Source organism: Siphateles boraxobius, unplaced genomic scaffold, assembly GCF_051911475.1.
Source record: "Siphateles boraxobius isolate OS27281-9 unplaced genomic scaffold, OSU_SipBor_1 46, whole genome shotgun sequence".
Lineage (NCBI taxonomy): Eukaryota > Metazoa > Chordata > Actinopteri > Cypriniformes > Leuciscidae > Siphateles > Siphateles boraxobius.
Window position 1 is genome coordinate 2,068,849 of NW_027509097.1, and position 14,843 is coordinate 2,083,691.

The 14,843-nt window shown below is 37.3% G+C and overlaps 1 protein-coding gene across 2 annotated transcripts; it reads left to right on the forward strand.

The window, feature by feature from the left end:
* Positions 1–204: 204 nt before the first annotated feature.
* Positions 205–14,639, forward strand: dpysl4 (dihydropyrimidinase like 4). 2 transcript variants are annotated; one of them, XM_077200304.1, is made up of 14 exons: positions 205–652; positions 4,649–4,737; positions 4,902–5,086; positions 7,113–7,277; positions 7,418–7,479; positions 7,758–7,838; positions 8,231–8,299; positions 8,972–9,092; positions 9,199–9,355; positions 10,292–10,433; positions 10,714–10,884; positions 11,111–11,290; positions 11,440–11,611; positions 13,539–14,639. In XM_077200304.1, the coding sequence occupies exons 1-14, from the start codon at positions 293–295 to the stop codon at positions 13,628–13,630; spliced, it is 2,046 nt and encodes a 681-aa protein (XP_077056419.1). In that variant the 5' UTR covers positions 205–292; the 3' UTR covers positions 13,631–14,639. The 2 variants fall into 2 exon arrangements, with proteins under 2 accessions (XP_077056419.1, XP_077056420.1); XM_077200305.1 differs by lacking the exon at positions 205–652 and adding an exon at positions 1,417–1,704.
* Positions 14,640–14,843: the final 204 nt, after the last annotated feature.

The window sequence follows — 14,843 nt, forward strand, 5'->3', positions numbered from 1 at the left end:
CTTTTGTGAATGAGATTTTCTAAAGAGTCAGAAGCATGACTTAGTATTGATTCTCTCTGATTGGACTGTTTTTAAAATAATCGATTTACCTTATAATCTCGAGGGAGCGCTCATGTCTTCCCAATCCAGTGAGTGGAGGATTTCAGCACCACGCCTCTCTGGACAGCTCCTATAACAGCACCTGCACGCATGACAGTCGCTCTCACACACTCTGACACTCATGGAATAAGTGTGTCCATGAAATACTAGTCCAAAGATTCTTCAAACAAGCTTCCCATTTCTTCTGTGAGCCATGGCTGAGAGAAGACTCCTTCAACCGGATGATGACCAGGGTTCCCTGTTGTCCAGACTGGGCACCGAGAGCCCTAAACCCCGAGTGAAGTTCGGGGGGATGTTCTGTAACATCGAAGGAGCTTTTGAGAATAAAACCCTGAATTTTGAGTCGTACAGCCCCAGTTCTGCCAGGAGAAACCCCCGGGGACGAGTGGACGATCAGAGGGACAATTTCAGCGACACGTCGAGCATGAGTGATTTCACCAGCGTGAGTCAAACCCCTCCGAACCGAACACAGTCCAGCCCGTCCTGCAGTTCACAGGGTCAGACCCTGGTTTACCCAACCGGACCCAGTCGTGTGCAGAACGGGCGACGAGAGGTGATTACATATTCTTCGACTATTCCTGTAGATCATGGAAATCTCACTGCAGTTTAAAATAGGCTATATTAAATTGGTAGCCATTTAATTTATAGCCACTTTACATAATGTTTGTCTCAAAGCTTTATAAAAAGCAAGAGAAACTTGTCATATTTAGAACACAATGCTTTGGGGATGGCCCAATTAACTTGAATTAGCCATATATACACACATATATATATATATATATATATATATATAGAGAGAGAGAGAGAGAGAGAGAGAGAGAGAGAGAGAGAGAGAGAGTCATGTTGTCAAATTACAAAAGAAATATATATATCTACAATTTATCTGTCATTATTAATGGTGTATACAGTTATTTTAATCATTTTGCTTGCAATCAAAACAGCATGGATGATTTTGAACCGTTTTATTTTATTTGAATTTTTTTTTCTAATGCATTTGACAGACACATAAATGGGCAAGATTATATATATTTTTAATGTTCTCTTCTTTGTGTTGTAATAATTTGTGCGTCAATAAGTTAAATTTACCCTATTAATAAAGTAGCCTAAACGATTTTCTGAGATTGTAACCCAAAAATAAAATGTTCTTTCACACTTTTAAAACTTGAAAAAAAAAATGCATTTCTGTCTTTGTTCTATCCAAAGAGTAAAATACATACTCTCTTAATACTTTCTTATTAAATGAGTTAATTTGTGGAAGTCCACATTTTTTTAAGAATTGTGTGAATAAGTAGGCTGGTTCCGCCTCGCCTCGCCCCTGACTCTGAGTGTGTGAATACTAAAGCAGCAGATGGTGGGCAGACACAGACATAGAGGGTGGGGGATCTGGAGTGCTTTTGTCTACTGTGACTATTGAACCCCGGTAATCTTAAACTAAACTACACCCCGAATACTGACACGCGCCCCGTCGCTGCGCCTTTATCTGACGTGAGCAAAGATTCGATCATCATCATCATCGCTCGTGTCCTCTGGAATCAAAGCTTAGAAAGCTGCTCCCAGACCGGTGCCATGTCTTTCCCAGGCAAGAAGAACAACCCTCGTGTCACGGTAAGAAATGTTAGCGATTAAAACCCGAGGCCACCGGTTAATGTTTGCTCGCTGCATAACGAAGACATAGTGATGATGATGATGATGATGGTTTTATTGTGCAGTCATGGGTGAGCCGCCGCCGGCAACAACCTGCTGTCCTCGAAGCACTGCTCAGAAAGCCGGTAAACATTTAAGAGCTGCACTAATGCATTTCGTGATGTGAGAAATGCAAACGCTGTGCATGGGTCTGTGGTTCAGTGTTTAATGTGCTACGGTGGAGGCTAATGCCGGTTTCTCGTGTCCATTGTGTGTCTCATTCATTCATTCATTCATGTCGGCTCGTATCGGTGCCGGTTGTTCTGACTTCGTGAATATAAAATGCGCTTTTTTTCTGTATATGTTCAGCAATACAATTGCTGCTCTATTTCCGCACAGTGCACACAATGGCAGAATTCCACGCACGTCGCGAGCGTTCGGATCTCTTCTCTGGCCTAGACGTGTGACTGGGGGCCCTGCCCACGAGCCCTGGCCCCTGGCAAGCATTATTGAAAGCATTTTTGGTAAATGTAAAACCCATTTTACAGTTGTAACCACTATATTCCTATACTATATTTAATGTCAATGTACCACTAATTTGACACATTAAAATGTGCTTTTTGCATCAAAATATGCTTATAATAATAATAATAATAATAATAATAATAATAATATAGACACAACACAATGTAAAGCCATAATGACTTTTTTGGCCTCCCCACAGCAATTGTGATCTATAATTACAAAAAGACAGAGCACTTTGCACACACACAAAACATCATAACACACATGGCATTAAAAGTAACAAGAGTTTGTTTATTGCTTAGTAGTTTAATGCTGAGAAAAATAAAGATTTAAACAAAAATGTTATCTAAACAAATGCGATCACACAGGTAGTAATGGAAATCCCCTGCTCCACATGAATAATTTCATTAATATAAATATTAATATAAATAAATATTTTACAATTGCTTTGTTAAACATAATTAAACATCCTCAGTAAACAATGTTTATTTATTTATTTTAACATTTTTTTACATCAAGGTAAAATTACATGTATTATCATAAAATGTCATGTTAAAATTAAGTAAATTAACAGGTTTTCATTGTAGCACTTTACATTATTTCTCTGTTAGGCAAGGCAAGGCAAGTTGTTTATATAGCACATTTCATACACAATGGTATGTCAAAGTGCTTTACATAGAAGAAATTAAAATAATCAAAAGAAATCAGAATAATTAAAACAGTTTAGAATAATAGATAACATACAGAATAATTAAAACAGTTTAGAGTAAAAAATAAAATAATAAAATAAAATACAGTACGGTATGTTAAAATAACATTAAAATAATGTTATTAAAATAACGTTCTTCGCAGTGTGGAACAGTCAGGTGCACTTTTTTTAGGATTGAAAATTACAAAGGGGCACGTTTTCCCATGTTCCCTATCATAGTTATTTTGTATAAAAAACAATTGTACATTAAATAAAAGAAAGTTTGCTTTTATTGTTTATATGTTCTTGACCATGTTTGGTTCCAGTAACAAAAGTGATTTTAGTGTATTCTTTACCTAAATATAATGACTTTAGACAATGAAAGGGTTAATAAGCGAGGATTCATCCATGTGCACTGCAGGAGCTAGAAAACCCAGGGAAGAGCGCTGTTAACTCGGCCAAATTGGATCCAATTCCCTTCCGCACAATTTGGCATTGCAGCCTGACCGCTAGAGTCCCCTGTCTGACCCACATTCAAAGCACAGTGAAACACATATACTCAGCATGATTTTGGAAACATCTGATTTTTTTTAATGTTGCAAATAATAAAATAATAGCATATTCCTTCATCCAATAATTCTTTACTAAAGGCCCTGTATATTCAATGCTGTAACGTGAAGGCTCGTCCTGGTGCACACTACGTCCTAGACCCTCGCTCTGTCTGTCTCGTCTCTCCTCAAGCAACATCGTGGCCCAGAATCGGAAATACTCGTCAGGGATTTTGGCTGTGCCAGTGATGGGCCGCCCGTGGAAGTGTCACATTGCATTAAAGTGAAGCTCTGTGGGTTGCACGCCACCCTGGCACAGTGAGTGTGGTGAAATACCCTTTAGCAAGAGTCTAGAAAAGTTTATTTATTTCTTTATTTAGCCATGTCTGTTGAGATTTTCTCTGTGTGAGAGTTAGGGTTGATGCTTTGAGATGAGGTTGGCATTGTCTAACAGCACCGTGAATGATGTTTCATGCCTGGGTGCCCTAACAAGCCCAGTTGCCTGGCATAGTTCCATGCCAAGGCTGAGTGAACAGGCATTGCTTCATCTGAATGCAGTGGTCTCATGTAACTAGGCTTATGATTTGGACTCAATTAAAAGGACAGTTAAAAGTGTCAGTACCATTCCTCGCTATGCATTCATGCAAAACCACAGCAGTCATGCATGACTAATAGAGTAAACAGAAAAGTGAATGGAGTTGTTATCTTTCTTTTGTATTATCTATCTCTGTCTGGGTTTTGAAATGTCTGGTTTTTCAATGATATAATCTCTCTGATTAGCTCCTTAAAGAATGCTGCATATTCTTAATAGGAGGATTTGCGTGCATTATGCCCCTCTTTGTGCTCTTGTGCTTTGAAATCACTGTAAATCTATAACCAAAAGTCTCTGGAACTGGGTCAGCACAGTTTCAGTGAAATTCAAGTCATCGGAGTTAAATATAATGATGTTTTTGGTATCTTGACATTGAACATCCATCTCCACTTCTTGGTGTGAGTGATGTCAAACCTGTGTTAAAAAGTTCAAATATGTCCATATGCGAATGGTCTTAATTCTTCTATGCTCCATTGAAGGGTAAGTATCCGAATGTTCATTTGTTGTGGAACAATCACTTTAAAGTTACATCACAACATGCTGCACTAAATTCAGTCTTCTTTTTTCCCACAGGGTGACAAACTCATCATTAAAGGTGGAAAAATCGTAAATGATGACCAGTCATTTTATGCCGACATTTACATTGAAGATGGAACCATTAAGTAAGATTTCTTTATTTTTAAAATCTACATGTATATTGCTTCAATATTTGATTGCAATATTATATATTTGACCTTCATTTCATTTAGCAGATCCTTTATCCGAAGCGACTTACAAATGAGTAACATCTCAAGAAATGTTTATTTTGTATTATTCTGACTGGAAGGCAGATTGGCGAGAACCTCATCGTACCTACTGGTGTGAAGACAGTGGATGCCTATGGGCACATCGTGATCCCAGGAGGCATCGATGTGAACACATGTCTACAGGCCCCTCACCTGGGCATGACTCCGGCAGACGACTTCTATCATGGCACCTGTGCTGCTCTGGCAGGAGGAACCACCATGATCAGTACGTCATCTCATATGAAGAGAGCAGAAGACTTACAGTAGTTAACAGATCATTAAACTCAGAGTGGAAATCTAGTGCAAACTGTAAGTCATTACTGTGGACCGAAAGGGAAAAAAAAGAAAAGTGTGTGCGCAGTATTAGGGCATAAGAGCTTGTCGAGACACATACAATCAGTAGAATTGGGGTCACAGCGCTGTCACTGTCTGTTCTCTTCTCTTCTGCTCAACTTTCATTAGATATGCCACTGTACTGTTATGAAGTCATTTAGGACAGAGAAATGTTTCATTTACAGCGTTTGCATTGTTCATTTGAACTGTATTTAAAGGAATAATTCACCCAAAAGTTAAAATTCTGTCTTTACTTATCTCATGTCATTCCAATTCTCTTCTTTTGAACCTAAATGAAGATATTTTTAATGAAAGAAATGGAGAGATTTCTGTCCCTCCATTGAAAGTCTATTTGTCCAAAACTCTGATGCTTCAAAACCATGTACAGTAGTTACTCATTTATAAGTAGCTCATAAAATTGGCAAGCATAATTATATAAGAATTAGAAGAAAAAAATGTTTGCTGAATAATAGCATCTCAGACTGCTGTCATTGCTTAAAATATTATATCAACCCATTTATGCACGCATTTAAAGGGGACATGGATTTTTTTGTTTGTTTTTTGTTATTTTAATATGTTTAAAAAAACAAATATATATGTGTAAAAACCAAGCGGCAACCTCCCTGTCTCTCTCTTGAAACCAACACGGAAGTGACTTAAAGTGCAATTCACCGACTGGCCACTTGAGAAAATAGAAAATCAATCCCATATACTCCCCATGTTAAATTCCCGACTTTACAGTAGAAAAAAAAGCGTTTACAGCCTGGAGCCAAAAGTGGTTTTGGTCTATATAGCTTAGAGGGGTGAATTTTTTTATAAAGTTTAAATTATATTAAGCCTTAAAGTTCTGCATAATTAAGGGCGTGGCCACTTGAGTGACGGGTGGATTGCTGCTGCTGTCACAACTAGCCGTTTGTCTGCTGTCTGTTAGCCATCACGCCACCTCAGCTAATCCCGCCTTTTTGCCCATTTTCATTTATCCGGGAGTGACGCGATGTGAAGCTCTAACAAGATGGCGAAAGGCCGGCTCTGCCCACTTTGGGCTTCAAAAATGCTCTTCAGAAACCTACGGTTGATGTCACGGACACTACGTCTATATTTTTTTGCCGTCTATGGTAAAAACCCTCACTCTGACCCTCTATCTGAAATTATCTGTTTTTACGGAGTGGCTTCTTTAAGGCTTCTCAGTAAACGGCCACTGTTATGATTGGCTCACAATATTGCATTAGAAACGGTATCAACGCCCCCTTGTCTTGACGTGACACTCGCATCCGGTGTACTGTAGGCAAATGTCAGCCGTGAGCGACTGAATGCCAGTGGGCGGGGCCTATGGTGCGAAAATGTATAACTGTTCATCGATGTCTTGCTCTGGAGGCAGTCATATGCAAATGTATTTTGCCCGTGTGATGTCACAAATCCCACAATATCCAAACAAGCTGTTTTTGTTTCTTGATTAAATAAATGATTTGCTTATAATGAGGAGGATTTTTTAAGCTGCGAAACTTACATGATGCTTTAATGGTACAAAGACCCTCTTATATGGCAAAAGATCAAGGCAAATTTGATTTCTTATGTCATGACCCCTTTAAAGTCAGTATAAAGTGGAAGTTGTGATAGTCTTTTCTTCCCTATTGTGACGCATATCTGAGTGAAACTGCTTCTAGAACAAGCAAAAATGTAGGGCGGGATTTGATTTTGTCCACCGGGAATTGATTGGATGGTTAGATGTAGAAGTTATTTTGGTTGAAAATTGCGAGGACAAATTATTTATAATAAATATTAAAAATGCAATATTCCATAAAAAACAAGTATTGTCCATGTTGATTTCATGGTGACTTTAACACAGAAGTCTATTTCTCAGTATATTAAGCATGTGTTTTTCATCAGTCTGCTCTCCTCGTCTTGCTCACTTTCTTTAGTTGACCATGTTGTGCCTGAACCGGGTTATAGTTTACTGGCAGCGTATGACCAGTGGAGGGATACGGCAGACAAGAGGTCGTGCTGTGATTACTCTCTGCACATCGACATCACTCGCTGGCATGATGGGCTGTTTGAGGAGCTGGAGTCTCTGGTCAAAGATAAAGGTGATGTGAGATTTCAGGTGTGACTTTGATATTTTTGCTTTCTGAATTATGTGGTTTATTTTTTTAACACATAAAAACACATTTTGCATTCAGCTCTAGGAAGATATATTATAATAATAAATTTCTGTTTTTCTTTTCAGGGGTCAACTCATTTCTCATCTTCATGGCTTATAAGGACAAGTACCAGAGCTCTGATACACAGGTTTGTTGGCCATGTGATTCTGAATTTATTGTACAACTTTAATTACTCACAAGTACTGTACAATCTGAAATTGTAAAACAGTCAAAAAAACATATTTAGTAGAAGTAGAAATCCTTTGAAGCATTATAAATGTATTTACTGTCACTTTTGATAAATTCAATGCTGAATAAAAGTATTATTTTTTGAATTTATTTTTTACTTACTGAAAAAAACTTTTGAACAGAAATGTATGTTTTAAAGATCATATTTCCAAGAGCAAACACTCTCTGTGTCTGTAGATCTATGAGATGTTTAGTGCCATGAGAGAACTGGGAGCCATTGCACAGGTTCATGCTGAAAATGGTGACATCATTGATGAGGTAACTATGATTGTTACCATTAAAGGGATAGCTCACCCAAAAATGAAAATTCTCATCATTTACTCACCCACAAGATGTCGAGGCCCCATTGACTGCCATAGTATTTTTTTCTTCTCCGTACTATGGATGTCAATGGGGTACATCAACTGTTTGATTACCGACATTCTTCAAAATATCTTCTTTTGCGTTCTGCAGAAGAAAGAAATTTATACCAGTTTGTAACAACTTGAGGATGAATAAATGATGACAGAATTTTCATTTTTGGTTGAACTATCCCTTTAATCTAAATGTCTTCAATTGCTAATGCATTTCAGTAATGTCTTATAAAATATACAAGTTTCTTTCCATCTAACTGTCTTTTTCTCCATACTTGGTTTTGTTTGTAATCTCAGGAACAGAAGAAGCTTTTGGATCTGGGAATCACTGGTCCAGAGGGACACGTACTGAGCCACCCAGAGGAGGTTAGTCTTACCATGAAATCATAATTGACAATCTTTTTTTTTTTTTTTTTTTGGAATATTACATTATTTATATAACCGCAACCAACCAATAATTTCCCGAAGGACAAAATCAAGTCCCACCCTAAATTTGTTCTTGTTCAAGAAGCTGTTTCACTCGGATATACTCGGATAAGCAATTTGTCTTATTAAAAGTCAGTGTACCATCAGAATGATTTTGAAACTATATTTCAAGTAAAAAAACAACAAGTACGTATATACAGAAACAGAAGTTGCGATAGTCTTTTCCTCCCTTTTGTGGGATATATATTTGAATGAAACAGCTTTTTAAACAAGAAAAACTTAGGGTGGGACTTGATTTGGTCCATGGGGAATTGATTGGATGGTTAGATCATTGTGGTTTTGTTATTGGTGAATCTCATGTGAGTGACAGGTTGCCCAGCCCTCGTGGCAGTAAACACGTCATCAGAGAAGACAAGAGATGTCACTGCAAGAGAGAGAAGTTATTTTTATTAAAGATTATAAGAGCACATGAATATAAAAATTTGAACAGATAAAAACAGCAATATTCCATAAAAAAAAAGAAAAAAGAATTTCAAGTTTTTATTTCGTGGTGACTTTAAATCCAAACCTGTTCTACCACTGGTTTACACTGTTTTGGTGTTTTTTCTCCAGGTGGAGACTGAGGCTGTGTATCGAGCTATCACCATTGCTAAACAGGCCAACTGCCCTCTCTACATCACCAAGGTGATGAGCAAACCTGCTGCTGATGTCATCGCCAAGGCCAGGAAAAAGGGTACGACTGTTGATAGAGCTGCTCTAAAACACTGTAACGGAAACACAAAGATAACCATGTGAAGAGGCAGGAAATATTTGTGTCATGTGCTCTGATTAATTTTCAGGCATGGTCATCTATGGGGAACCAATAGCAGCCAGCCTTGGCACAGACGGATCGCACTACTGGAGCAAACACTGGGCTGAAGCTGCTGCGTTTGTCATGTCTCCTCCTCTCAGCCCAGACACCAGTACTCCAGATTACCTCAGCTCACTGCTGTCCTGGTGAGCAGCAAACATCCATCCATCCATTCCATCCATCCCCCTCTTTGTGTGTCTGTCTATCTATCTCTTTCCCTCAGTATGTCTGTCTATCCATCCATCTATCTACCTCCCTCTGTGTGTCTGTCTGTCCATCCATCCATCCACATCTATCTATCTATCTATATATCTATCTATCTATCTATCTATCTATCTATCTATCTATCTATCTATCTATCTATCTATCTATCTCCCTCCGTGTATCTATCTATCTATCTATCTCCCTCAGTGTATCTATCTATCTATCTATCTATCTATCTATCTATCTATCTATCTATCTATCTATCTATCTATCTCAGTGTATCTATCTATCTATCTATCTCCCTCATTGTATCTATCTATCTATCTATCTATCTATCTATCTATCTCCCTCAGTGTATTTATCTATCTATCTATCTATCTATCTATCTATCTATCTATCTATCTATCTATCTATCTATCTATCTATCTATCTATCTATCTATCTCCCTCCCTCAGTGTATCTATCTATCTATCCATCTATCTATCTATCTATCCATCCATCCATCCATCCATCCATCCATCCATCCATCCATCCATCTATCTATCTATCTATCTATCTATCTATCTATCTATCTATCTATCTATCTATCTATCTATCTATCTATCTATCTATCTATCTATCTATCTATCTATCTATCTATCTATCTATCTATCTATCTATCTATCTATCTATCTATCTATCTATCTATCTATCTATCTATCTATCTATCTATCTATCTATCTATCTATCTATCTATCTATCTATCTATCTATCTATCTGTGTGTGTGTCTATCCATCCATCCATCCATGTCTGCCTATCAACTGTATCAAGTACTTTGAAGGTTTTTATTTTTAATTTGACAATTGAAATTCCTCACTTTGCTGTTTCATGATTCCAGTGGGGATCTTCAGGTAACGGGCAGTGCTCAATGCACCTTCACTACGGCACAGAAAGCTGTTGGAAAAGACGACTTCACCCTCATCCCAGAGGGGACTAATGGCATCGAGGAACGTATGAGCATTGTCTGGGATAAAGCTGTTGTAGGTCTTCCTTATGTTTTTGATAAATAAAAAAACAATACATTTAAAATGTTTTTAAAAAATTATATACTCCAACACTACAAACGACTGCGCTTTAACGTTTACATTCTTTGTATAGAGACATTCTGTGATATTTAAATCCTGGTCATGATGAATTCACAGGTCAAACATGAACTTTAGTACACAACAAAAGACTATCAACAAAAGAATAATGCTAGCATTTGTATGTATGTGACAGCTCTCTTAATAGCAGTTTTTCACTGATGTTTTTGTCGCATAGGCCACAGGTAAAATGGACGAGAATGATTTTGTTGCAGTAACAAGCACAAACGCTGCAAAAATCTTCAACCTCTATCCGCGGAAAGGCCGGATCGCTGTTGGATCTGACGCTGACATTGTAATCTGGAACACCAAGGAGACGAAAACCTTCTCGGCCAAATCTCACAACCTGGTATGAGAATTTCTCAGAGGCGAAAAAAAGATAACCAGTTAACAGTTATTCTTATGTATCCAACATCATTATACTTATTCAACTACTGATTTAGAGTGGGAATTGTTCTACAGTAGAATTTTTTCTGAACTGAACAGAATTCTGTTAAATCCTTGTAATGTTCTATTGGAATTTTGTGGACGTGAAATGTAAACTCCTCTGTCCTTGTTATATGTGTGCGCCGCAGACAGTGGAAGTGAATATCTTTGAGGGAATGGAGTGCCGAGGCTTTCCTGTATTGGTCATCAGTCAGGGCAGGATCGTTCTGGAAGACGGGAAGCTCAATGTGATAGAGGGTTCAGGCCGCTTCATCCCTAGAAAAGGCTATCCCGACTATGTCTACAAGAGAATCAAGGCCCGGGGCAGGGTAAGAATGTCTGTGTGCTTATGAATGCTGACTCACTCATTCCAGGGGTCAAGTAAGACCTAACACCCTCACAGGCTTTTAACGTTTAAAAAGACTCAACTTCTGTATTCTGAAGGGTCACTTTCATGATCAAATCTTTTATTTTGCAGATGGCTGATGCCCGTGGTGTTCCTAGAGGAAACTATGATGGCCCCGTCCATGATGTCATAAGTATGACCAAATCTGTACCACCCACTCCCACCTCTAGGGGGCCCTCATGTCCAGGAAAGAACCCACTGGGACCGTCCAGAAATTTGCACCAATCTGGGTTCACTTTATCTGGTAAGCACCTGTGTTATTGGTTTCTTGCTCCGTCTTACTGTATTTACTGTAGTGACAGGGGTTCTGTAAGTAAAAATCCCATTCATTTCCTCCGCAGAGGATGTATTTAATATTTGTACTAATCATTTATTCATTTTTTAAATTCCATTGTTATAGTCTTATCTACATATATAGTATTATATTAACTAATTATACTACTATTCGAAAGTCATATATACAGTACCATTCAATAGTTTTGGTTCCAGTTGTTTCTAAAATAAATTAATACTTCTATTTAGTAAAGAATTATGCATTAAATTAATTATGAGTGACGAAAGATCTCATCACCAGAATAAATTGCATTTTTTTAAAAGGTATATCAAATATATAAAACACTTATTTTATATAATATTTCACTTTTTTCATATAATTGCAACCTTGGTGAGCATAAAATATTTCTTTAAAAATAATAATAATTTTCTTATGATCTCAACATTATAATTTTAATTTAAATTCATTTCTGAGATCATGAAAAAAAAAGTTGAATAAAAAAGGCTTTTAAAAATCAAAAATTACTTCTCATCACCAAGGTACTTAAAACAAATTGCGTATTTTATAATAATCAGTAGATTTATATTGATTACATCACTCAAAATGCTTCATGAGTTGTTCATCCCCTCATAAAAGATGTTAAGTTCACAGTCCTTGTAATTTAGCATTGCACTGTAATGTATTGTAATATGAAATAATGATTTATCTTGGACCTTGGTCAAAAAATATCTATGGAGGAAAATACGGTGGCCAAGACAGCTCAACGCACTGCAACTGAAGAAAAAACATGCAAATAGAAAAAAAACATCGCAAATTAAGAAAACATCTTCAGTTTTACAGCTCCAAATACTCACAACAGAACCAAATACAGAAACGCGCTACAAAAAGCGCAGACCACAACGAAAATGTTTCCGAACCCAGCTGGGACATGAATAGCTCAGTCTACTTTTTCTTTTTGTTGCAAAACATACAGATATGACATATAACTTTGAACATATACATTTTGTATATGGTATATACAAATGAGAAAAAAAGAGTTAACAATGAGTTGAATAAATAAATAAATAAAATAGAGGGTTTACATGAGTGCAAGATATTAATTTATACATCACATAGATTGTTACATTGTACACATTTTGTCATGTTATGTTTAAATAAGCTTCATAAGTTAGTAATGCAGGGTCCAAAGATGAGAAGTTTTAAATTTGAGTCACACACACACACAGATATATAACGCATATTTTAAAAACTTTGTTGCAAATAAATATACTTTTTATACAAAAGTTATATTAACACAGTAATAATAAGAAATTTCTGTCGTAAGAAACAGCTATTCAGCTGATGGACGCCGTGCTGCGTTGTCTTGTCATGGGAACATCCCAGGTGAAAATAATGAGGATATTACGTTATCTTTCGTTGGTCCCTTCACATAGTGTGTTCCAAACGGCTACATAATGGCACACATAATGCCCTGCTCACTACAAAGTCCCGACTTCAAGGGCTCTGCCCTCTGAAGGGAGTAGGGCATAGGGATGCTCGCGAGCTATAAGCATGTCCCAGCCGTGTTCGTAACTTTTGCAGCGCGTTTCTGTATTTGGTTGTGTTGTGAGTATTTGAAGTACACATGTGTTGTGAAACTGATGATGTTGTGCTTTTCTATTTGCATGTGTTTTCTTCAGTTGCAGCGGATTGAGCTCTCTCGGCCACCGTAGAAAAAGAATGAAAAAAAAAAAAAACGCTGCTGAAACCCCTCACTATGTATAATCTGTGAGGCTCTGTGTCCTAAATCAAGTGCAGTTCAAACAGACGTGCTTTTATTACAGTCAACTCTGTGCATTGCACTAAAAACACAATGAGTTTCAACCTTTCTCTTTTTTGCTTCATTTTTTACTCAAAGGCACTCAAAAGGATGACCACATCCCCCGACGTACGGCACAGAGGATCGTAGCGCCTCCTGGAGGCCGTTCCAATATCACATCCCTCTCATGAACAGCAACAGTTCCGCCTCCTTCAGCTTCCAGTTTTATATTACCCATATCATGCAAATATTTAACCCAATAAATCCATACACTCACTATGACCCAATAGGCTATGCAGCAACTCAATATAGCTTTCCATGAATTCATATTCACTATGTAATCTGCCTCCTCCTCTGGTCAGACTCACTCATAATGTAGCATGCTCCTCGATCAGAGTCACCCAGAATCCAATCTGCTTTAGCGTAGCAATAGCATTGATGGCGTAAAGACGGCTAGTGATTGTTGTGTGTTTGTGAACCACTGAATGGATCTCATTCTAGTGCTGCCTTTTAAACCAGTGCTTTCCTCCTGCGACGAGACGTTTAAAGGGCAAGTGTGTTTTCTGCACCAGTAAGTGTGGCAAAAATGGCATACTTCACCTTTAAGAGGCTGTGCTCTGCCATTGTGCTTTAAAGAAAAATGAGGGTCTTAGTGATATAAGATATTAAAAAAGAAACCGTTATCGTTAGGTTTGTCAATGTTTTATCTAAGAATAGAGCAAAAAAATGGATTGCAGACTTCTACGTCTAACTGCATACACGATTTACAGTCAGTTTTGAAAAGTAAGATGTCATCGAGCTGAGACTCGTCACACAGATGCAGAAATCAATGCATTTTTTGTATGTTTCCTAAGATAACGTTTGGTGCTCTCAATCTATAGATCAAACACATGCCAATGTGTTACTGTGAGGAACAGTCACTTTTTGAATCCAGATGAAAGTTTTTAATTCTTTTGAGTTTTATATTCCTGTAATGCAACAGTCTTTTGCAGTCTTAACCAGTATTTGCTGGAATCCTCCGTATTAGATGTACTGTAATTTTCATGTGATATTTCAGAGTTGAAGGTGAAGGTCAGTGAAGCTGAGAGATAGCGATCAGTGGATTGTCTTTTCTACCTTCTTGTTCATTCTGTAAATATGTATTTTTTGTTTTTCAGTTTTGTGCATGCATGTCCTCAATAAAAAAATGGCTAAAGAAAATTGCATTTTCTGATAATTTCACAACAGTGCTTCTGTAATTTTGTTTCAAGGTATAGTTTTTTCATTATGGACACATTTTCCAGGTTTGGTAAGTTTAATTCCACATGTATAGAATTATATTAAGGGCAGAACTGTTTTTTTTTTTTTTTTTTTTTTTTTTTAAGAAATAAACTTTTATTCAGCAAGCAAAGATTCATTCAACTG

Excerpts from the sequence above, each read along its gene's own strand:
- dpysl4 (XM_077200304.1), top strand. The coding sequence starts at position 293 with ATGGCTGAGAGAAGACTCCTTCAACCGGATGATGACCAGGGTTCCCTG. Across the intron at positions 653-4,648 it reads TGCAGAACGGGCGACGAGAG|GGTGACAAACTCATCATTAA; the intron begins GTGATTACATAT and ends TTTTTCCCACAG. Across the intron at positions 9,356-10,291 it reads CTCAGCTCACTGCTGTCCTG|TGGGGATCTTCAGGTAACGG; the intron begins GTGAGCAGCAAA and ends TCATGATTCCAG.